At 34.6% G+C, this 23,121-nt stretch overlaps 2 protein-coding genes across 2 annotated transcripts; one reads left to right on the forward strand and one right to left on the reverse strand.

Annotated features, from left to right (window-relative positions):
* The first annotated feature begins 2,534 nt into the window (after positions 1 to 2,534).
* LOC110690114 (mediator of RNA polymerase II transcription subunit 18) lies at positions 2,535 to 16,439 on the forward strand. The gene is made up of 7 exons (XM_021866938.1): positions 2,535 to 3,413; positions 3,846 to 3,901; positions 7,425 to 7,524; positions 14,101 to 14,158; positions 14,236 to 14,592; positions 14,699 to 14,819; positions 16,205 to 16,439. Exons 2-6 carry the CDS (start codon positions 3,866 to 3,868, stop codon positions 14,799 to 14,801), a joined length of 654 nt encoding a protein of 217 aa, XP_021722630.1. The 5' UTR covers positions 2,535 to 3,413; positions 3,846 to 3,865; the 3' UTR covers positions 14,802 to 14,819; positions 16,205 to 16,439.
* Positions 15,076 to 18,335, reverse strand: LOC110690115 (probable ascorbate-specific transmembrane electron transporter 1). The gene is made up of 4 exons (XM_021866939.1): positions 18,039 to 18,335; positions 17,665 to 17,713; positions 16,607 to 16,806; positions 15,076 to 16,465 (listed from the first exon to the last, which is right to left on the reverse strand). The coding sequence occupies exons 1-4, from the start codon at positions 18,183 to 18,185 to the stop codon at positions 16,208 to 16,210; spliced, it is 654 nt and encodes a 217-aa protein (XP_021722631.1). The 5' UTR covers positions 18,186 to 18,335; the 3' UTR covers positions 15,076 to 16,207.
* Between the last annotated feature and the right edge of the window lie 4,786 nt (positions 18,336 to 23,121).

Raw genomic sequence — 23,121 nt, forward strand, 5'->3', positions numbered from 1 at the left:
GTCTTTGATATCTTCATCATCGCCCTCTGCCAAACTAGCACAATCATGTTTTGAACAACCACTCAAATGATTCAATATCTTCCTTTGCTATGAAACCAGCCGCAAAAGTGATGCAACTCTTGTGATGATCAACCCTTGTAAATGGAGTAAATGCCATGTTGTACTTGTTTAGAACAAGAAGATCAAATTTCATTACACACGAAATATAGCAGTACCTATTTAGAACACGTGATGAAATATTTAGAACATATGAGTAAAAATTTAAAACACGTGATTAAATATTTAGAACACATGATTAACTCAGAACAGAAGACATTATTTAGAGAATAGATTTAAGGCTGAAGTTTACTTAATTATTTAGAGCATAAAGGTAATGAGTTTATAAAACATAATTTGGACCATTAGACTAAAACTTTATAACATTAAAAATAAATTTTACAACATGTGAATAAAATTTAGAACATATGATAAAAAATTTTAGAACACGTGATTAAATATTTAGAACATATGATTTGAACAGAAGACTAATTTTTAAGAGCTTAATTTCAATAATGAAGTTTATTTAATTGTAATCGGAACATAAGAATCACTATTAAGTACATTTGAATGAAGAGTTAGTTGTTAAAGTTTATGAGCATATAAAATATAATTTGGAACATTAGTCTAAAAATTTAGAACATTAGAAATAATTTTTAGAACATTTGAATAACAATCTTAGATCATGTAAGTTTTTTAGAAAAAACAATTTAAGATTTAGAACATATGAGTATGAAATTAGAACAATATTTATAATAATTAATTCAAAGTGTACATGCAAATTTGATTTAAAACAAAGAGATTTATTATATATAGAGCATAAATTCAAGACTAAAGTTTAACCTAATTAAGATGTTTGTTCTAAATTTTTACTTATATGTTCTAATTTATGACTCATACATTCTACATTGTTATTTAGACACCCCCTTAGAAAAATCAGAACATGTTCCAAAATTTTACTCATTTGTTCTAAATTATTTATCAAATGCTCTAAATTATTCATCAAATTTTACTCATCTACATCTTCAGTTATTACTTTCCCTTGCTTTTTTAACATGTTCTAAATTTATACATACATGTTAGAAAAATTTCAACCATGTTATACGATTTTTGTTCATCCATAATTTTCAACCTAATATTATGAACCTGCAAAAATTCAGATTACAAATTTCAAATGAAACACTGATAATATACACAAATTCAATCCAAGCAATCAAGTTCCTCCGATCGCCCAGCCACCATCTCCCTTTCGGCACACCACCCCAAGTTCCTCCGATCGCCGGCGATGCTACCTAGACTCCTCCGACTGCCGGTGCGCCAACTCCACCTCAAACACCGCCAAGCAGATTCCCAAATCCCCTGCCACAACCCTCCTTCCCTCTCCTCCTTCTCACCATCACCCCACTAGAGCGCCGATCTCGGAACCCTGACCACCCCCGCACCGCTGAACCCCAAACACGAATTGGATTTTGTAGATCGAACTAGGAGCGACCGCTTCAATGGAATTAGCGCCGGCTCTGAAGGGTCTTGTGGTGGCTCTGATGTGGACTGAGTGCGATGGTGGCTGTTGTGGTCGAATTGGAGGTGCTGGTGGTTAATTCGGCGGCTAACGGTGGAGGTAGGGAGGTGGGTTGGTCGCGGGCTGCTGTGCGAGGGAGTTGTTGCCTGGGGTTCGGCGGTTTGGGTGTGAGGTCAGTGTTTCAGACGAGGGAATAAAATTGAAACCATATTTTTGATTGTAAGAATCAAATTTAAATCAAAAATTCGAAAATAAGATGGAAATTTGAAAAAAAAAAACGCATATAAATCGCAAAAATCGAATAGAAACCAAAAATCGAACATAAATCAAACATAAAACGAACAAACTCGAGTATAAAAATCGCCAAAATCAGGGAAAAAATTATGAAAAAACTAAGAAAAATTGCATTAAAATCAAAGCAAAAAATCGCTTAAGAAATTGGGAAAAATCGCATAAAAATGCTCAAACAAATCACAACAAAAATCATAAGAATATAATGAGTAAAAAGAATTGAATCATAAGAATTGAATTACTTACCTAAGAACAAGAGGAGAGAGAAAGTCAAGCTTTATGGAGAGAGAGAGAAGCTGGTAATTTGAGCATGGGTTTGGAGGATGAGTTGAATGTGTGGGTAGGAAGGGTTTTATTTGAGCGCAAATTTACACTTTTTCCATTACTCTTGGAGTGATCTCAGCTGTTGGATCTTGTTCTATTTAGGGTTGTGATGTATTCTCATATATGATAGATTTCTCATATAAATACCTATTCTCACCGGATCTCTCCCATATATATATATATAGGGAAATTCTCAACGGTAACCCCCAACTTTTGCTACGAACTAATGGTAACCTCCCTTTTTTTTAATTATACAAAATGGCCCCAATTAACAACTTTATCTCACTTATGACATTAATGAGGGTTAATTAATTATAAAAAACTAACTATGGTTAGCTTTGAAAAAAAAAAACTAAAAAGAAAAACCACCACCTCCACCCTTATCCCCACCAGATCTAGCTAGCACCACCACCTCCACCCTCATCGGAGCCACCTCCCACCCAACCTCCTCGTCTGAAACACTGACCTCACACCCAAACCGCCGAACCCCCAGGCAACAACTCCCTCGCACAGCAGCCCGCGACCAACCCACCTCCCTACCTCCACCGTTAGCCGTCGAATTAACCACCAGCACCTCCAATTCGACCACAACATCCACCATCGCACTCAGTCCACATCAGAGCCACCACAAGACCCTTCAGAGCCGGCGCTAATTCCATTGAAGCGGTCGCTCCTAGTTCGATCTACAAAATCCAATTCGTGTTTGGGGTTCAGCGGTGCGGGGGTGGTCAGGGTTCCGAGATCGGCGCTCTAGTGGGGTGATGGTGAGAAGGAGGAGAGGGAAGGAGGGTTGTGGCAGGGGATTTGGGAATCTGGCTTGGCGGTGTTTGAGGTGGAGTTGGCGCACCGGCAGTCGGAGGAGTCTAGGTAGCATCGCCGGCGATCGGAGGAACTTGGGGTGGTGTGCCGAAAGGGAGATGGTGGCTGGGCAGTTTGTGGGTGGTTTTTGGTGTTTAAGGTTAATTTTTTTAATTTTTCTTTTTTTTTTAAAAAATATAAATCTAACTATAGTTAATATTTAATGAAATTAGGTTATGAATGAGATAAAATTTTTAACTAAGGTCATTTTGTATAATAAAAAAAGCAAAAGTTGAGGGTTACCGTTGAGAAATTCCCATATATATATATCCCCTTCCTCCCTCCCAACGTTTTCATTGAAACATACGCAACGTTCTCCATTGAAGCGGTCTCCGTTGAATCTAACACTTGTATGATTGTATACCCCATTGAAGCAGCTTCTGAGGTAAGTTGTTTATTTTTGTTATCATCATATCAGTTTCACAATCTAATTTTATTGTCAGTGCATTAAGTTTAGGGTTCGAAAATATCAACTATTGATTCTAAATTCTAAGATAACCAGCAATTATTTACCAGAAAAGAAAATTATGTGCCTAATTTGATTATTGATCCCTAAAATTATGTGATTTTCGAGATAATTGAATCAAATTTTGTTGCGAATGCATTGCACTACCCTTTAATGTTAGGATTCAACTATGAAATTTTGCAGGCTTTTGTTTAAGATGGAATTATGAAAAGGGCTTAGCTTAAAGAAAACGAGCAATGCAACTTAATTATACACCTTATTCATTTACGGCAATTCATGTATTGTCTTTTTTTTCCCTTCTGATTTTCGACCGTATCCTAATCCTGAAAAAGTTGGAAATGTTTCTATTAGGGTCTGGTGAAACAATTTTTATGGAGTGTGTGGTTCAGGGAATAATTGAGACCCAGGTACAATTTATAGCGTTTTTTTTTTTTCAATCTAATGTTTGTTCATGTTTGAATGTTTCCTGTAGTTAATCTTAACCTACATGACTTTGCAATCTGATTTTTGTTTTTTTTTTTTTTTTTTTTTTTTTTTGTTTTTATTTTATTTTATTTATTTTTTTGGTGTGTGTGTCTGCATTTGTTTTATCAGAGCCTATAGCGCAACAAGTCCAGGCTAATACTTCCTCTGCGCTTAATAGTTTTCACACTTCTTTTTTGGTTTTATAATTTGCCCATTTCTATATTAATGCTTCTCTTGTTAATATAATGTCGATTTCATCAACTGTGTGTTGCTTCAGTAACATTTGGTCTTTGCCATGTTTATAATTGAGACTCATATTCTGAACACTAATATTATATTTGCAGGCAGTGCCGCACCTTTAGAAGTAGAAGTTAACAAGCAATTTTTTAGGAGGATCCTTTATAATTTGCAATATCAGCCATACCCTAGAGTCAAAAGAGCTATTGATCTATACTTATATATTAAAAAGCATTCCTAAAACACAATGTGTTCCACGTGTCACATTTTTCAAGTTCAACATGTCAGCAATATGCGCCACTTGTGATTCACTTGTATTAGGTTTGCATCTAAAAAATTTCTTATTAGCAAGACTTGAACTCAAGACCAACAATTCTTAAGTTTAGAGTCTTACCATCTTAGCCATTTATTAATTGTGTATATTTATCCAACAAAATTATATTTAACTTAGATATGTTAATTTGTGTCTTATTATACAATTTGTTTCCATTATGTAATGATTGAATTCGACAACTAAAAAATGTTTATAGCAAGAATTAAACTCAAAAACAACAAGTCTTACTATCTAAATAGTCGAATTTGATCAGGAACTTAAACAAGTACAAACTAGCATCCTGGGGCATCGCCCGGACCACACTCTAGTTAAATAATTAAAACAAGCTAATGCACATGTATCTTTTCTTTGTGTCCTTGAATCTTTTGGCTTGTAGAAAGACGTAGGTTGATCTCAATAATAACATAAATATTGCTCTCCTTTCGGGTATAAACACAGGCTTACAAAGAATGGGACTACTAATATCTTTATCTAACACACCAACAACAGCAGCAGCAAAGTCTTAGACTCTTAGTCCCAAAATGATTTGGGGATATCTCGAATACACCAACTTAGAAAAATGCATGTCCTCTTATGGAGATGAAAAGGCATTTTACCCTCCTTGGAATCCCTTTTTTCCACCTCATTTTCTCATAGTCAAAACCTGAAGGTAGTTTTGGATATGTATAACTGCTTATACACAACGAAAAAGTGTTTTTTTATCCTCAAAAATTTCCTCCTTGGTTTGAAGATCTTTTTAGGTACACCCAATGCTATTCTCTTGCTTATTTGTCAATTTGGAGCCCTCCAAATGAATAAAAAAATCCTTTAGTGAGAGAAAATGAGCACCAGTAAGAAAGCTTCTCAAGGGGCACATGCTCTTTTTCCTTTATTTTTGTTGTTTTCAATTTCATTTTGTTCCTTCAGGGGAAAAAAAAAATTCATTTGTTGACTTAGAAAGCTACAGACTTCAAGCAAAGAAATGGTCGATGCATTTTGCCTCACGCTTTAGTTTTGGTGGCATGTGGTGTAAACCAATTAAACTTTGCTACACCAATCTTGATGGTTGGCGCAACCAGAGCTCCTCAAACCTCATGCTCTGGTTCTTTGAAGCTAAGTGTACAACAAATCCTCGTGATTTTTTTGCTGCTTAGGCCTTTATCCCAAAAAAAGCATTGTTTAATTTTGAAAATTCAAATTCACTATTCTATTCTCGCTCTCCCACTCTCTCTTTACCTCTACTTCTCTATGCCCTTGGTGACCTGATTGATTTAGTAACCATTTTTGGAGTTTTATCTTAATGTTCTTGGTATTTCATATTTTCACGTTAAGCAACACCTAATTTCACTTATTTTTTTTTAACTTTCTTTCCTCGCTACTTTCCTTTGATTGCCTTAGCTCCACTCTTATTTTTTAATGCCTTCGTCCTACTTATTAAGTGAGTTATTTTTTTATTTTATTTTTTATTTTTTTATTTTGGCCATTGTTCATTGACATTGTCTTCTTACAAAAATTCTCGAATCAGTGAAACCGATTACTACATGGATGATCACACGTGTATAATCCTGTTTTCAACATATAGTATTCTGGAACTTTAAGTTTAGAGATAAAAGCTGGGATGTTTAACGAGGGTTACATGCTTACAATTCGTATTCGAACTCTATCACATAAGCAGAATACTTAATAAATGAAGACTGTGTTGGACTATAAGTATAGAATTCAAATTCTAGGGGTGCTTAAGGTAAACAAGTAGCATCTAGTTTTATTTTCTCTCCTGCTGGGTACTTTCCAAGTCTGCTGTGATGTTTTTCAATACAGAATTCATGTATAAGCAAGGACAACAATCATATCCTTGAAGATGGGGAGAAGAAAATTAGAGGGAAAATTGGATCAAAGCTCATGATAAGCTCATATTTATGGTGCTGAAAATATGTTGCTACTCTATCCTAATCACAATTTCGCCACTGTCTTTGGACCAAAATAACCAATCAAAACAAATTTTGTGACATCAATGTTGGTAGATCATTCAAAGCTTGCTGTCTCTTTTATAATTATGAGAGAATTACATAATTTTTTTCCTCTTTCATGACCATATTGTGGCTATAATTGGCTGCACATGTAACTTTTTTTGATAATCATCTGACTCTTCTCCTTGCTGTATGTGGCTGTGGAGAAAATCTTTTTCTGCCACCTTTTCTTAATGGTGTAATAAGTTAAAAAAGGATTATATCACTTACTATACTTCATCCTGCTTATACTGCAGTTGGGCGTTAATTCTTGTTCAGCTACTTTTTTTATGCTTATACAGTTGTACCTACTTAAAACTTTGCCTTGTGATCGACAAAAATGGCTATAATTACCAACTATCCAAAGAAAAAAAAAAGCAGAAAAACCTTCCTTCATGCTTTTGGAAATTGCCTTACGATGTTAGACAAACGACTCTCGTGTGGCTGCTTAAAATAGAGTAACAGATGGCAAAATTGTAGTATTTATGGCATTTTCCCTTACATCATGTATGAACCATTGATCCTACTAGAGCAAATCCTTAGAAAGATAGCTAGGTAAAAAATAATATCGTAAGATTTCTACTCTTGAACAATGAAATTCTAAACTCCAAAAAATAATTCTTCTCCCTCAAAAGCAGAATATAATCATCTTTAATCCCTTATCACTAAAGTTCTTAATTATATAGGTAGTTAGCTAGGGGGATGTATCTTTTTTCCCTCTTTATTGTTTTTTGTACTTGTGAACTTAAGGATTGCTTTTTTACCTAAAAGGTAATTCAATGGAATTGATAGAATATCTTACTCATGGCTTCTTAATTTCTTATAGATAAAATTTGGATTTTTAAGGTGTAATTGACTCAAACTCATACTGTTTGAATTCACTTTTTAACATATCTGCCTTTGCTACAGCATGTGGAAGCACTAGAGATTCTTCTGCAGGGTCTTTGTGGAGTCAATAAGGAGCGGTTAAGGATTCATGAGTTGTGCTTAAAAAGTAGCCCAAACCTTGGTAATTTGTTATTCTCTCTGTTTGGATATCTAGAGTAATTTTGGTGCAGTATTGTTTGTTCTTTGCTGTAGATTGCAATTTAATAATCCTCTGGAAACTTTTGTATCTTTAAATAGAAGGCCTTTCTTAGTTCATTTCATCCCAGATAATATTATGTGATAATTTATTTAAGCCTTTTTTTCGGAATGAATAAAATAAGTTTAATTTGGGCTTTGTTCTTTTAATTTGAAATTCACTAAACCTCTTTAGTCTGATTTAAACTTATGGAGCTTTCTTTTCTTTTCTTTTCTTTTTTTTTTCTTTTATTTTTATTTTTATTTTTTTCTTTTATTTATTTATTTATTTATTTTTTTAATTTGCTAAATTATGGTGGTGAATTGAACTTAGGTAGCTCTGACAACTTATTTTTAAAGGTGAAAAGATCAAAGCCGTAAAATTCATAGCTTACAAGGCTAAGCTACTAGCTACATAAATGCATATACACCAAACAACTAAGTTTTAGAGGGTTAGAATTTAGGGATTGTGAGGGCTTGCCTTATAGGAACAATGTCTCTTAATAATTGTCATTGCAACCCACACCTGAATCACCAGATCTAACTAAGCTACTCAAGAGTTACAATGAAGATCAACTTCTCTCCAAGAACTCCAGTAACTTCTTGTGCTTGTGCTGAATCCTTGCTAATAAGAATTGAACAAAGGTTAAAAACCCTATACTGTAACTCTGTAAGTGGTTGCAGTTTTGCCATGTTCTGAAAAGTACTACTTCTCCTCTTATTCACTTCTTCAATCCTCTTGAGCCATCAAAAGGCTTAAATAAGAATCATCATGGAATATAAATTATAATATCTACTTGTAGTTACTCTGGCAGTCATCTCACAAAATTTGTTTGAAAGGGAAGTCTACACATCAATAACTATATACACCAGCAATGACACGTGTCATTTTATGGTGTGTCATTTTTTTTTTTTGAATAAAATTCAATTAAAGAAACAAAATTTATTTACAAAAATAATTCTCTAATCTTATACGATATAACTACTTAAAATAAAAAAGATTTGATATATATTTTACACGAATATTTATATAGCTATTAAAAATTTCTTAACTCATAATTTGTGAATTCCTTTATTTTACTAATTTTCAACATCGCTTTATGTCTAACATATCTTACGCAATCCTTTATTTTGCTCAAAATTTGTCAACTATATTTTTAGATTTTTTTTTATTTTTTTTATTTTTTTTTTGTTTTATAAAAACTGATTATAATGATAGTTTAATAATGGTTATTAAAAATTACCGTGCACGGCACGGAACTAACCTAGTAACCTACTGAAGAAGGCTCATTTGAAGGTGTCAAAGCCCATATAAATACTAACCTTAGTGAAAAGTGGAGGGGAGCTTGATTTTGCGTGTTCTTTGACTCGTTTGATTGAGCATCAATCAGAGATGAGTAGCTTTTAGCTTCTGCTTTTCACCTTCTTTTGTTCAGTGACCCTTGCTTCTGTTTTTTTTTTTATTTATGCTGCTCAATATAATTTTTCTTTTTAAGTTCACTAAAACCTACTACAGTAAGTTTTGGATCTGCTCTCTTCTTGGCTCTACAACCAGCCTATTTAACTTTTATAAGTCTGAATATTGATAATTCTGAAATTTTCTTTGAATGACTGCAAAAGAGTCCAGCTAATTCTGAAATTTCCTTTGAATGACTGCAAAAGATTCCTGCTAATTCTGAAATTTCCTTTGGAAGACTGCAAAAGAGTCCTGCTTTGCCATTTTTGAGAATTTTTGGTAGGATTTTGATTAGAGATGTTCTTCAGCTGTTTTGTATCTGGAGTGGTTCAAATTCAAATCCATATAAAGGTCATCCTTGAGGTCTTTTAGAGGCCTTATGCCCTTACTTCCTTCATTAACAAATAGAGGGTCGTTTAATTTGCAGAGCAATCAATTTGATGTGTATTACTATTTAAAAAATAAAAAAAAACCCTATTTACTAGTAAACATGTCTTAGATTTCCAGGACAAGTCAAGGGCTCTTAAAATTGAGTTCACACCTCAACACAAGGGAAAACAAAAATACACACTTAAATATTGCAATGCTTGGTTCTGAATAACTTCTGAAGTATCATATCAAATTCACAATATTTTGACAGAAAGGAAAAGAAAGTCACATACTTTTCAAAACACTTTTGGCAAGGTTATCCATCTTGACCTGATAGTGGAGAGAGGTTCCCTAAAATTGTGACAAATGAAAACTAATAAAAAAAATTTGCGTATTCTTCATGGTGTTTTGACAATTAGTAGGTAGCTCTATGTCTCCTATATGTATCTTCTTGATCTTTTTGTCAGTTGTGATGATTTGAGAGTGTAGGATTTTGTTCTTAGAGTAGGAACTTATTCCTACTTCTAGTGCCTTTACTACATGTAGCAACATTAAATCTGCTTCCTACAATTGTCAGACCCCTGCTATACCTTCATCCTCTTTTCTACCATCCTGCAAGGACCATAGATATTTTTTTGATGAGTTGGAATAAACCAATGTGCCAGCAAGAATTTGCCTCACCACTAGACTTATTATATGGGAAACTGAACCTGTTGCTTAATGCAAAACCTACTGTCAATTAAAAAGCTCTTAAAGTGCAACATAAGTTTTAGATCAGCATAAGATAATGTGCTCTCTGCTCCCCAATCATATCACACCCAGTCCTCAAATTTTGAATAAGCTGGCTTGATTTCATGTCCTACCATGATTGACTAAGTCCATACCCACATCTATGAATCTATGTCCTCATGTAAGACCGTCTATGAAGCAGCCCATACTTGTCTTATTACGCCTTCAGTAATAAAGTAATTAAACAGCGCTAATTATCTGTATAATTGCAAGAAAATCATCCATATTAATTTGGAAAATGGGAACTAATCGAGAGCAAGTACTTGTGCCTTTTTGTGAATAGGACTTTTATGAAGAGCAGCATCTATTTTGTTCTTTAGTGTGATATCAAAATTACTTTCTTCTTCAACCATTTATTTGTTACCTTTGTTTAGGTTCTGCTAGCTCCATCTAAATTACCACTAGAAAATTGTTGCTTGTGTGCTGCAGATTGCACTAGCTATTATCTCTATAACCATCAGCATTTGCTATATATATATATATATATATATATATATATATATATATATATATATATATATATATATATATATATATATATATATATATATATACTTCCTCTGTTCTTTTTTACTTCCTGTTTCTTTTATCACGCTTGCCAATGCAAAATTTTAACGATTAACAACTTAAATTCTCCATAAGTAAAAATTATAAAAGTTATATATTATGACAGTACTTATTAAGACGAATCCAAAAAGATCATACATGAATATATTTTGCTTTACAAATTATTCACAAAAGACGGTCAAAGGAGGGATGGTGAATAGTGTAAAAGTCAAAGCGGGATATATATATATATATATATATATATATATTTATATATATGGATCTTTTGTCCAAAACTACCTTCATTTGACAACTATTTGTCCAAAACTGCCTCATTAAATTTTTTTTTGTCGACAACTACCTTTAAAATGAGTTTTTATTGTTGACCACTACCTAAATATTTTTTCAGACATTGACCTTAATATTCAGGTCACTTAAAGACATGTGCAGGGCACATGTTTTAGTTTTTAATGATTTTGTTTTATTTTCCCCCATTTTCATCCATTTTCTCTCTCTTGGGGAAAAAAAATTAACAAAACCATAAATTAATGAAACATGTGCCCAGCACATGTTTTTAAGTAACCTGAAAATTAAGGTCAACGCCTGAAAAAAATATTTAGGTAGTGGTCAACAATAAAATTTTAAAGGTAGTTGTGGACAAAAAAAGCTTAATATGGTAGTTTTTGACAAAAAGTTGTCAATTAAAGGTAGTTTTGGACAAAAAAAGCTATATATATATATATATATATATGAATTTCATTTCATTCAAAAAGTTTTGTTTGAATGTGTTTGACTTTCATTTGAATCATTTAGTTTTGTTGAATGCATTTGACTTTCATTTGTTTCAAAAAGCTTTGTTTGAATGTGTTTGACTTTCATTTGATTGAAAAAACTTTGTTTGAATGTTTTTCACTTTCATTTGATTCAAAAAGCGTATATATATATATATTCTTTTTTCTTTTTTTGTGTGGACCTACAGCTCTCAAGTAATGTTTTATTGATCGCTTTTACAAGGATTAGCTGCACAACTTTAGTTTTGGGCTTTCACTTTATAAATCACTTGTGATTGTTGCCTGACTATAGTGCCTAAGGAATTGTTCATATCCTTCCAATGCTTTGAAGAATTACTAAATTTTGCACCATTTGATGCTTCAAGAGGGGGGGGGGGGTTACTAAATTTTCCCTCTTTTATGGACACACCCATGCACATTTCTATGACGGAATTCTTTTCAGTATATTGCTTACCACCTTTCCGTGTTAGAGATGAAACCAGCGATCAATTAGTACAAGAATCTTAGTAGTTCAAGTATACAAAATCTGTCTGGAGAGGCTCAATAGCTTGCTTGATAGCTTATAGCAAAGCATGGTTATGATTTATGACGATAAGGAAAACAGTGAAACTTAAACAGCTCTCAATTTAGTCTCGTGACTCGCACCTGAAGGGTGGAGCATTTTTAAGCTTCTATTCAAATTAGAGGAAATTACAGCGAGTTTCTCAAGATAAAATGAAGCTTAAAATTCTACTTGAATACATCCAATCTGCTTTGTTGGAAAACTGTGGAACGAACTGAATAAAGGTTTATGATAGGATATTCATCTTGGAATTGCGGAAATGACCAGAGAATTAGGCTCTTCTTAATATACTGTAAAGAATATTATAAAGAGCTACTCCTTTAGTCATTACTTTTTGAAGTGCAGAGTATTATTATGTTTCTTCAATGAATAGTCAAGAGCCATGGTGATCTGAAGTTGAAAAACTTTTGCACACTTTAAGTATTCTTCTCTCAGCTACAATGTTCTTTCCATGGGCAAAACCCTTATTTATTTTTTACATATATTTCGAAGTCTTCCATGTAATAGATGTTACATAAGGATGCCAAGAGTGTTGAATTTGAGGTTTAGTTAGGAACAATGTGGGGGAACCTTTTCTTGGGTGGTCAGGTGGTTGAAGACTTCGAGCTACTTTTCTCGGTGTTATGACTCGTCTAAGAATTGTAATTGCTTAGCACCCAATGCATGTATACTTCATATTATTTAAAAAACAGAAATTTTATAAATTAGGTATGTTTTTACAAAATTATATGTTTTAATTCTTAAAATTATCCATGATCACTAGTCCATGTACCAAACATTTACCCAATCCAAGCCTCTCCATCCCAATTAGACACTTGGACATGGCCATATTGGTCTTTTGAACAATTCTTTCTAAGTTGTTTTCTAATAAAATCATACTACTTCTGTTTCATAGTGCTCTTAACACTTTCTGTTTTAATCCGTTTCATGTTGTTCTGCACAGTTTTGCTCTTCTTTTTGACTGCTTTACCCTTCATCCTCTTACCACACAATTTTATACCATTCTGCTCACTCCTAGTTTGGGCACCTTTTTTTTTCAACCACTCACCTTTTTATATTCTCTCTCTGCTATATATATCTTTTTCTTACACTACCTACCTTTTTACACACACTCTCCATTTCTTAATTATTGTGCAAACAGTTTATAATAAGAACATTATGAAACAGAGGATAATATCATACATATCGGCTGTTGGCGGGAAATACACAATGTTGTTCTCTTTAGAGAGCTCAAGAGATTACAAATCTGTTGTGTATTGTCAACATTTTCATTGCCTCTTGTAGTATCTGGCTTTTTTATCCATTTCTACTTAGCTTTCCTTATTCCTTCTTTCTGAGGGTTGGGAATCTTACTACAACTGTCAAATTCCATCTTCGGCCAATAAATTCTACCAACAAGAGCTTCAATTCTCAACTCCTTTTGGATCAATCGATTTCAACATTCAACCGGCTCCCTTGCTGATAAAACATGTGTTTCTTTCATGGTCCTTCATCAGCTTATTATCTTCCCTGCATTGATTCTTATTTCTTACTATTATATCTCAATAACATAAATCTGAGCTAAAAGTCAACTCAAAATCTCACGTCTGTGTTTGCATTTTTGGAATTATTGTTTGATTAGATAGAAATGAAGCAGGAAAAAATGTAGGCAACAAATGATTGTATTAGCTTAATCAGCCAAATTAAACTAATTACAACCTCCCTGGTCCTCACATTCGAGAGGTTAGAAATGGTCTCTCTCTCTCTCTCTCTCTCTCTCTCTACAGTGTTGCCTTTTGCCTTTTGTTCTTACATCATAACAGACTCCCTTAAACTGCGCTGACACTTGCACGATTCTACATGCAATTTAAAAACTCTCTTGAGTTATTCCCCTAAATTACCCTTTCTCCTCCTCCTGTAGGTATTTGGTATGGGTGTTTTTGGCTGATTCCTTGCATTTAACTAGTTTTCATGCGTGTTGTACTTCAATAGGTTAGATATATTGAACCAGTAATTGCAATTAATTTGCAGGATTTGTCTCTTCTGAGGTTCGACTTATATGTGATCTGGAGCAGCCTGAACCTACTTGGTATGCAAAAATAGCTCTTCTATAAGATTGTTTACTTTACGCTTTATCCTAGGTTACAAAGGATGTGTAATACGCAGGCTTGTTCGTCATGTTGGTGGTGCAATGAGAGGTGCTGGCGCTGAACAGATTTCAGTTCTGGTGCGGACCATGGTAGAAAGCAAAGCTAGCAAGAATGCCCTGCGCTTGTTTTATGCACTTGGCTATAAATTGGATCATGAGTTGTTGCGGGTGGGTTTTTCCTTCCATTTCCATAGGGGTGCTCAAATCACTGTTACTGTCTCGTCAGTTAATAAGTTATCAAAGTTGCATGCGGTTGATGACGGTGATCCAGTCACACCAGGCATACAATTAGTTGAAGTTACTGCTCCTGCTACATCTGATAATTATGGTGAAGTTGTGACTTCTGTCTCTTCTTTCTGTGAATACCTTGCCCCGTAAGCCCTGCTGTGCTCCTGAACTTTACAATTTAACCTGCTAAGTAAGTTAAAGCTTGAAGCTGTGAATGACATTTCCTTGTTTTATGTTGTGGAACAATTGCAGGCTGCTGCATTTATCAAAACCTGGTGTATCTACTGGGGTAGTCCCAACTGCTGCTGCTGCTGCTGCATCTCTGATGTCTGATGGTGGAGGCACAACTGTGTAGCTTCTGCTGAGCTGGGAGGTATGAACAATGTAGTCTTGATTTAAATATTTTTGAGGTTTACAGAAGTGACAATCTTTATAGATTATTTAGTTTGAAAGGTGATTGTTTCTTTTCTTCCAACATAATTTTCTGTTATAGCCATTTCTGTCACATTAATTTTAATGCTTGATATTTTCCTCAAAAAAACTTTAATGCCTGATATAATGATAATTCCTAACAAGAGATTCAATCATCTGATGACCTCTGCATTGACAAATTCCTGTCCTACAGCTTCTTTTTTTTTTTTTTTTTTTTTTTGACCTTAGTCTGCTGCTGGCTCATATTAAGCTCTCTCTTTGGTATAATGGACTTTAATTGTGTTCCTAGGATGCATGGGCACTTTGAGTGGGGTGTCACATTTCACCTCAGTCAGCTGCTGGCTCATATTAAGCTCTTTCTTTGGTATAATGGACTTTGATTGTGCTAGGAATTAGCCTGACCTGCAAGCTACCCACACACAACAAGTAATCAGAAGGAAGGAGGAGGATAAATTGTATTGCTGATCAACAGATTACAGTCAATACACCTTTCTTTCGAGAGGAAAGGACTCTCCCACTAAGCAAAGCTTAACAAAATTCTTAGCATAATTATTACAACAGAAAATCCCTCCCTTAAATAAGCTTAGCCAGCTAAATCCAAGCTAAAGATTCTTCTCTCTCTATAACAAACTTTTCTTAACAGAATTATAAAAGTAACCGACTCTTCTGCCCTTACAAAATCAATTGTTGTTACTGCCCTTGCCATGCTTCTTCCTTGCGTAAGTGAATACCACAGGAGGCCTAGAAGGATCTCTAGCAGATTGTGACAACAGTGTTGATATCGTTCATTATATTGAATGTTTTCCATTAGCATTTGTCTTGATAAACTTATTTTTCCTCTGCTTGAGATGTATTAGTGTTTTATTCTTTCAAACTTTTTATTTTATGCCATTCTCAAACCTCTTTCTATATACTTATACTTCGTATTGCTCTATGTGAATGCTTCAGATCATTCTCTGACAATAGATTGATCTTGGTAAAGTAAAATGCCAGCAAGGTAGTTGTATATTCTTAAGTGCCATCCCATTACTAAGCATAGGTTTTTCCATATTGTGTTTGTGTGCTAGTGTGTTTATCAATATGTATTCATGTATAAGGAGACATTTTATCACTTTCCTACTCATACATTAGATTTGTCTTCAATATGGGATGACACTATGGCAGTTTACAATTATACAATAATTTTTTGAAATTTCATTTCTCATTTAAATTCTGACTTACCTGTGTTCCAATGATGACCACTGATTGTACATTTGTACTACCTTAATTTAGTTTTTGAATGCTGATTCAAAATATTTTTGTTTGCGCTGTGTACACTACATTTAGATATTACAGACGTGGAAAGGTGACCACAAGTCCAACCATAATTGAGAATAATATGATCATCAATCCTGTGAAGTTCACAACGAGCGCTTCTTGGGTTCGCTGAAGCTTCAAGAAGGTGAACTTTTCCACCAAACCCATAACAGCAGTACATATTGCTAGAAGAAATATGACTATGCCTCCAAATACATGCCATGGTGCTACTGCTGCTCTGGCTGTTGATTTAGAATGCGGAAATGCAAATGTGATGAAAGAGAGTATCCACTGAAAAACCATTTAAACAAAAGCTCTGGTCAATTTCCAAGTTGTAATGCATATGCTAAAAATTAAGTTTTATTATATCATTCTCTATTTATATATACGAAGTATATGAATTTCAGATGGTAAAAAAGAATAGCAGTTCACCTGTAAACCATACAGGCATATGGTGCTTATACCGAGCCATGAATGAAACGTATAGAGGTGCGGTATTGATAGCTCTTTATGAAACTTGAAAACTGCATATATTCCCACTATACCAGTGATAAGAGCTACTAGATGCAGCATCAAATGCACTTTCTTTTGTGTCCTTTTTGCTCCTGGGATTGTCTTGTATGCCATGATAGCTATTTTGCAATTTTAATAATTAGCAGCATCAGCTCACTAGCGTTGTTCTTTTACTCTTTATGCAAAATTAATTGTTGCATTGTCTCTCTCTACCACTTTACGTGTTTTGTTTAAAAATTTAACCAAATGTCAGTATATTTTAAGAAATGTGTAGAGTTTTCAAATATCCTAAAATAGAATATGCAACTATTGTTTTTTTTTGGAAGAGAGTGTAATTATCCAACTGAATTGTGCACTTGTCACCTGTTTATCATCCACAAGTTTTATATTGTTGTGAAACCAAAACTTGGTATTGCAACATACAAAGTATGAACTTATACACGAATAACGCATTTTGCTATTATGATCTACTTTATAAAGTAGCAATGAACAATCTTGATAAATTTGTTTCACTATATATTTTCAACCTATCAAAATTTTCACAAGTTTGTAAAAGTAATAAAATTTAAGATATATCCATGTATAGTTTTGGCAAAATTTTAGGTGATAGAGAGTATTTCTATTATCTATTGCTATTGTTTGAAAAACTAGATGCAAAAGAGCAATGCAATGCAAAGGAAGATTTAGTTATCATCATGATAAACAAAAATAACAAAAAATACAGGTCAACCTTACATTTAATGAAAAGTTATTGATTAATTTACAAAAATTGTTACTAGGTAAACAACTTATTATTATTATTTTATTATTATGATGATGCTGATGATGATGATGATGATGATGATAAACTTGTATTTTCTTATTGCATAATTGATTTAACTTCACACTTGTCTCCAACATATAAATATGGACTTAAAAGAAACTTGTATAAAAGTAGTTGGGAGTGAAGAAAGCAAGCTACAACGGAGTGGACTTACCTTCTCCTCCTATCTCAATGACCCCAATGATCATTAGAAGCGGGTGTATCTGCAAGCAGAATTTGATATGCAATGCTTTAAAAGTACGAAGACAAATGCTACAAAATATTACCGTGAATATGTTTTATCATGTGTATAGATGCAGGATTATGGAGTGGAGAGTCGGTCCATCTCTCCCAAAAGTGACTTGGGTTCGATCCTCATGTATTCAACCCCACCCCCCGGTATTTTACCGTGTTAAAAAAATCATTTGTATGAATGTCTAATAATAAAGGAAATAAATGAAAAGTGGAAAAATAGACGTGTTCATCAAATAAACGGAGGAGATACGGTAGGTAATATGCTGTGGACTAATAGAATAGGAAGGGACTTACATTGAAAATTTGCGGTTTGATGTGAGACCTAAAAGCAAGGCCTTCCCTGAAGTGTAAAAGCCAAACAAGTACCAAGGTAGTCATGGCCACAGCCAATAAGTGGGCAAACATCGTAGCTAGACGCGACGAAGCTCGTGTGATAGCCATAAGAAACTACTTAGCTTGCAATGGAGATGCAAAGAAAGATATCAACAAGGAGCTGATATTAAAAGGATAAACGTTGGAAATTTCTTTAAGTTAATTTGTGGTGGCAGCAAATATCATATCACATTCACTTGGTTAAGGTTTGCTTCTCGTTTGTTACATGTCACTTTCCAGAATTAATATAAATCTAACTTCGGACAAACCAACTTTGTTAAATTAAATTTGAATAGTAGTACTGGTATGAAACCAAATTTCAGCTTTTAAATTTGGTGGGTACATTAGGACCGTAGGTTATTATTAGTTGGGGGATACAAGTAATATTTGGGCGTGTGCAATGCACCAATACCCTCTAATCTAGGGGTTGTTTGGTTACACAAAGAAAATGGAGGAAGTCAAAAATCATGGGAATTTGAAAATAGGTGAGTTGTTTGGTTGACACTAAAAAGTAAAAATGAGGGAATTGCAAATTCATGGGAATTGTGACTTCCCACAAAACATGGGAAGTTGATTATCCAACCCCCCTAGGTAAGTCAAAATTCCCATGATTTGCAACTTCCTTCATGTCAATCAAACAATTTTAAGCAATTCTCATGAATTTGATGTAGGAATTTAATTCCCATGAAATACAAATTCCTATGGGAAGTAAATTCCCATAGCAACCAAACGACACCCTAATACTACCTCCGGTCCAAATTACTCGCAACTTTGAAATATTCTATATCTTACAAATAATACTCCAAAATTGCGAGTAATTTGGACCAGAGGTAGTATATCAATATTAAAACAAAACATGATGTCATCAGATCTTTCTCAAATTGTACACATATCACTCTACATGATTTTTTCCGTCAAGTTACGATATTGATGTAGTTATTTTTTTAGGAAATTTTGTTACAAATTTTTTTTTATAATAACAGTTTAGGGTAAAGATATCCTAGATACGTGGCGCAATCAAAGAGGGACACGTGTCAACTTTGGTAGGTCCAACATGGCCACTCACCAGCTGACACGTGTCAGCCTAAGATGGCAAATAGAATGGTGGCCTTCAGGGCCCAATTCCCAAGAACACCGTAAAACGACGCAACCCATTAGGTCAGAATGATCTCATGAGCACGTATTCCAATGACCCTATAAATAGGGGGATTTCTCCCATTTTGGGGACACATTCATTTATTACAACAAACCTACATTCTCTCACATCAGAGAAAAAACACTTGATCTCGGAATCCGAGAAGATCTCATCTTTACCTTTTCCGCACCTTTTCATCTTCTACGACCAATACTAACTTGATCGTCGGAGGCGGAGCTTCTACCAACCGGAGTCTCCGTGTTTTGCAGGTACAGATCGCGCTGGACCAGTCTTGGTGACGTAACTCTCCCGAGGGACCAAAAAAACAACCCAAAACAACAACTTTTTTGTTGGGAAAAACTTTATAAAAGTTTTTTTGGCATGGAGAAACCAGCTCGTAAATTTTTTTTGTTGAAGACAGCCAAGGGTGACAATCCGGCATTGACTGGGGCTTTTCCAGCATTGACTCTAACTCTCTCGTTTTAATTTTTCCCTTTTTTCTTCTAATTTCCCTCATCCTTCTCTCGCCTCTGTTCTCTTTTCTATGTCATTGATCTGAAGATCTTGAAAGGCATGGTTTTTTGAATTTCTTGCAAAAATAGTGTTCGGCAAATACTTTCGACCAAGGATGCAGTGACTGAGGTGTTTAAGTGTTGCCCAGGTCATCTTATTTGCAGGTATGTGAAAAATTAGGGTATTATTTCCCCTTTCTTAATTTGCGCTAATTGCTCTTATTTATCTCAATTATGTAGGATTCATGACTCCATTGAAGGATATCGGATGTGCTTGTGGTTTTTCTGTTGCAAAGAGGACATCTTAGACTCACGATAATCCTAGTAAGAAATTCATTGCATGCAAGTTTTACAACCATGAAACTAGGCAAAGGGGTTGCGATAAATTTGAGTGGGTTGATGAAGGTATTGTTGTTTGGCAGAGAGATGTAACTAATATCCTGGTAGTAGAGAAGCATATGCTTGGTACTAATCTTACCATTATGAGAGCAAGACTGGCATGTGTTGAGCATGAGAAGGATAAATTAGCCAAGGAATGAATTGAGAAGTTGAACAACAAAATTTGGAGAAGGAACACTACAACTAGGTTGAAAAAGAGGGATGGGGTTAAGTATGGGTATATAATTTTTATGTGTGATATTGTATTTGTTGTTGTGAGTTTCATATTTGTGAAACTCTTTGGTTAGAATTGGTTAGTATTTGAGTAAGTTAGTTAGGTAGTTATTAGTTAAGTTCATTATATGTACTTACTCGATCAGAATTATTAGAAATGAAATGAAAGTTGCATTTTATCTAAATAAATTATGTGTTTTAATTGGTATGTTACATATGATAACATAAGCAAAACACTACTGGCTATATCAACAAAATAAGCACTAATTAAAAGGTGCTAAATATATGCAATGCCTTACAGACAAGGACTTAGCTCACAAAAGTAAATCACAAAAGAAGCTAGCCAAACTTAAATAAGTTCACGTAGCAAGATACAGAGCATTTGGCATAAAATTCATGGATAACTACTCTGAGTAGGTTGTTCTTGGGACTGTGTTAGTGGTGGCTGTCCAGTTATAGAGGCTAAAGTTTGTGATGCTTGACCAGGTTGAGATCGGTTTACAAGTCCTTTCTTCTTCCTACATCTAGGCTTGTTTGCAACCGTCTTTTTTTTTTTTTTTTTTTTTTTTGTTGGTGCAGCAGCAGGGACATGACCCTTCTCCATTCTCATAAGAGCAACACTAGCAACAGTCTTCCCCTTCCTCTGAGTAGTGGAAGCATGAACATGAGACTTCTCCTTTGAGGTAGGACCAGAAGTAGCAACTCTCTTCCCCATTCTCTGAGTAGTGGAAGGGAGCTCTGGCTTGAAGAGCTGTGATAGAAGCAGTGGTTCATGAGAGCTGGTAATCTTAGTTGTTGAAACCTGAGAACCTGAGACCTCAGGAAAAGCATCAACATTTCTTCCCTTTCCCTTAGGCACTTTTTTCATTATTTGGTTGAAGTATGATTTGGTCTTGTAATGACCAAGACCACCACATCTTCCACACCTATTTTTCTTCTTTGCCCTTTTCACAATTTTTCTTTCTTGATCTTCTCCAACTCTCTTCTTGTTATTAGGCCTACCAGGCATAACTTCATGTGGAGGGGGCCATGGTTTTGGGTAAGGTGTCACTGTAGGGTTTTAGGTACTTTAATGCGGAATTTCATGAATCATATTCATTCGTACCTAAACAGAATCTAAAAGCATAAAACATAAAGAATCACATAGTACATACCTTTGACGCATGATTTCCATAAGAGATTGATTGGCAATTAGGGAGATAATAGATCCCTAAGCGTTACTCCTCTACTTACTCCACGGGATAGGATTGAACCTCCACTACTGCTAGGTAGTTGGCCTGGGCACGAAGGCTTCGAGCTACCTTCTACGGAGATGGGAGGAGGAAACCGACCATAAAAACCACCACACCACCACTGTGCGCCACCTTGCACTAGGGGTCGTACAGCTGTACGGATGGGAGGAATGGAGTAAGGAGAGAGATTGTGTGAGGCTAGGATTTGGTTGCTAGCAAGTCTATTCTCAATTGACTGCTTAAGTTGTTATGTCAAAACCTAGGCAAGGCCTCTATTTATACATCATATGTATAATTAGAGTCCAAACCAAGCCCACAATACTCTCCCTTTTATCCCATATGGCCGACCATTCCATGAGGCCCAATAATGGGCTTCTTTCTTTTGTTCAATCTATATCCCTTTTGTGTGACCTTATAGGCTCCATTCTATTGGGCTTTGGACTATTTGAGTAGTCCAAAGATCATTAATCACATATAGCAACATACAATGACAACCTAAAAGAACGAACTTAATTATCTCCATAATTTGATCCATTATATATCTAGTAATTGCACTTGATGAAGACATAAATCCTTCAATCTCCCACTTGTCTAAGACAAATGTGAAATATTCAAATTCCTTATGTCAATATGTGTCGATTTGATAATATGATTGCATCACATGTCAAGATCATATTAATCTACAAATCATTTCTTGAAATCTGAGTTAGAATTACAAAACAAATGATTACTAAGTAATACATTTGAGCGCGGCCACGCATTTACTGAATTCTCCCTCTTCAAGGCGCGATGACACATTTCTAATTAAATAGGTAGACTCAATCCAATCTTGTGGCAACTAAAGCTCCCACTCAACTCTTGAAGCAACCAGGAAACATCCTTTATAATCTCCAATTTCGGGTAGACGTTTGAGTGTACCACAGTTAAATCAATCATTGAATTGAATCAATGTTCCACTCATGTCAAAGGAATCCACTAATATATCCAAAAGCTCTATACTTGAACTTCAAAGTAGGTCAATAGTTTGATCATGCATCATTAATGCATATCCATGTGATTGACCGAGCATCACTATGCCCCTATATAGCCCATGAAACTGCGCTATCCAATCAATCTTACATGCTAGTCCATTCATTGAAATAATTTATGTCCACTTTAATGATTTCGAACTAGGAACTTAAATAATGTATGAATTTAGTTCACCTGTGGGTTTCATTCACCAGGTCATCAACTTGATGAGCCCATCGATTCATAATTATTTTGGACATTTTATTTTATTTCATAAACCATAATTAATTAAGATTGAAACTTTGTTTCAATTGATAAACATAATTCTGCAAATTGATGTATTACTTATGTAATATGCTTTCTCAAAACATATACAACTTAAATTACATAACTTGCATCAATCCAAGAACCTTAGTATGACTCTCATACCTTGGTTATGGAAGGGGTTTAGTAATTATAATTCATGATACATTCTCATAAATATGAATTTTGAAACTTCTAAATTT

The sequence above is a fragment of the Chenopodium quinoa genome, unplaced genomic scaffold (genome assembly GCF_001683475.1).
Source record: "Chenopodium quinoa cultivar QQ74 unplaced genomic scaffold, ASM168347v1, whole genome shotgun sequence".
Taxonomy (NCBI): Eukaryota; Viridiplantae; Streptophyta; class Magnoliopsida; order Caryophyllales; family Amaranthaceae; genus Chenopodium; species Chenopodium quinoa.

What these genes read in the sequence shown, in the direction of transcription:
- LOC110690114 (XM_021866938.1), top strand. Translation starts at nt 3,866, where the DNA reads ATGGAGTGTGTGGTTCAGGGAATAATTGAGACCCAG. An exon ending in AAAAAGTAGCCCAAACCTTG is followed by an intron (nt 7,525 to 14,100) that starts GTAATTTGTTAT and finishes ATTAATTTGCAG; the next exon opens with GATTTGTCTCTTCTGAGGTT. An exon ending in GAGCAGCCTGAACCTACTTG is followed by an intron (nt 14,159 to 14,235) that starts GTATGCAAAAAT and finishes TGTAATACGCAG; the next exon opens with GCTTGTTCGTCATGTTGGTG.
- LOC110690115 (XM_021866939.1), bottom strand. Translation starts at nt 18,185, where the DNA reads ATGGCTATCACACGAGCTTCGTCGCGTCTAGCTACGATGTTTGCCCAC. An exon ending in TCAAACCGCAAATTTTCAAT is followed by an intron (nt 17,714 to 18,038) that starts GTAAGTCCCTTC and finishes TTCTGCTTGCAG; the next exon opens with ATACACCCGCTTCTAATGAT. An exon ending in TATGCCTGTATGGTTTACAG is followed by an intron (nt 16,466 to 16,606) that starts GTGAACTGCTAT and finishes ATGGTTTTTCAG; the next exon opens with TGGATACTCTCTTTCATCAC.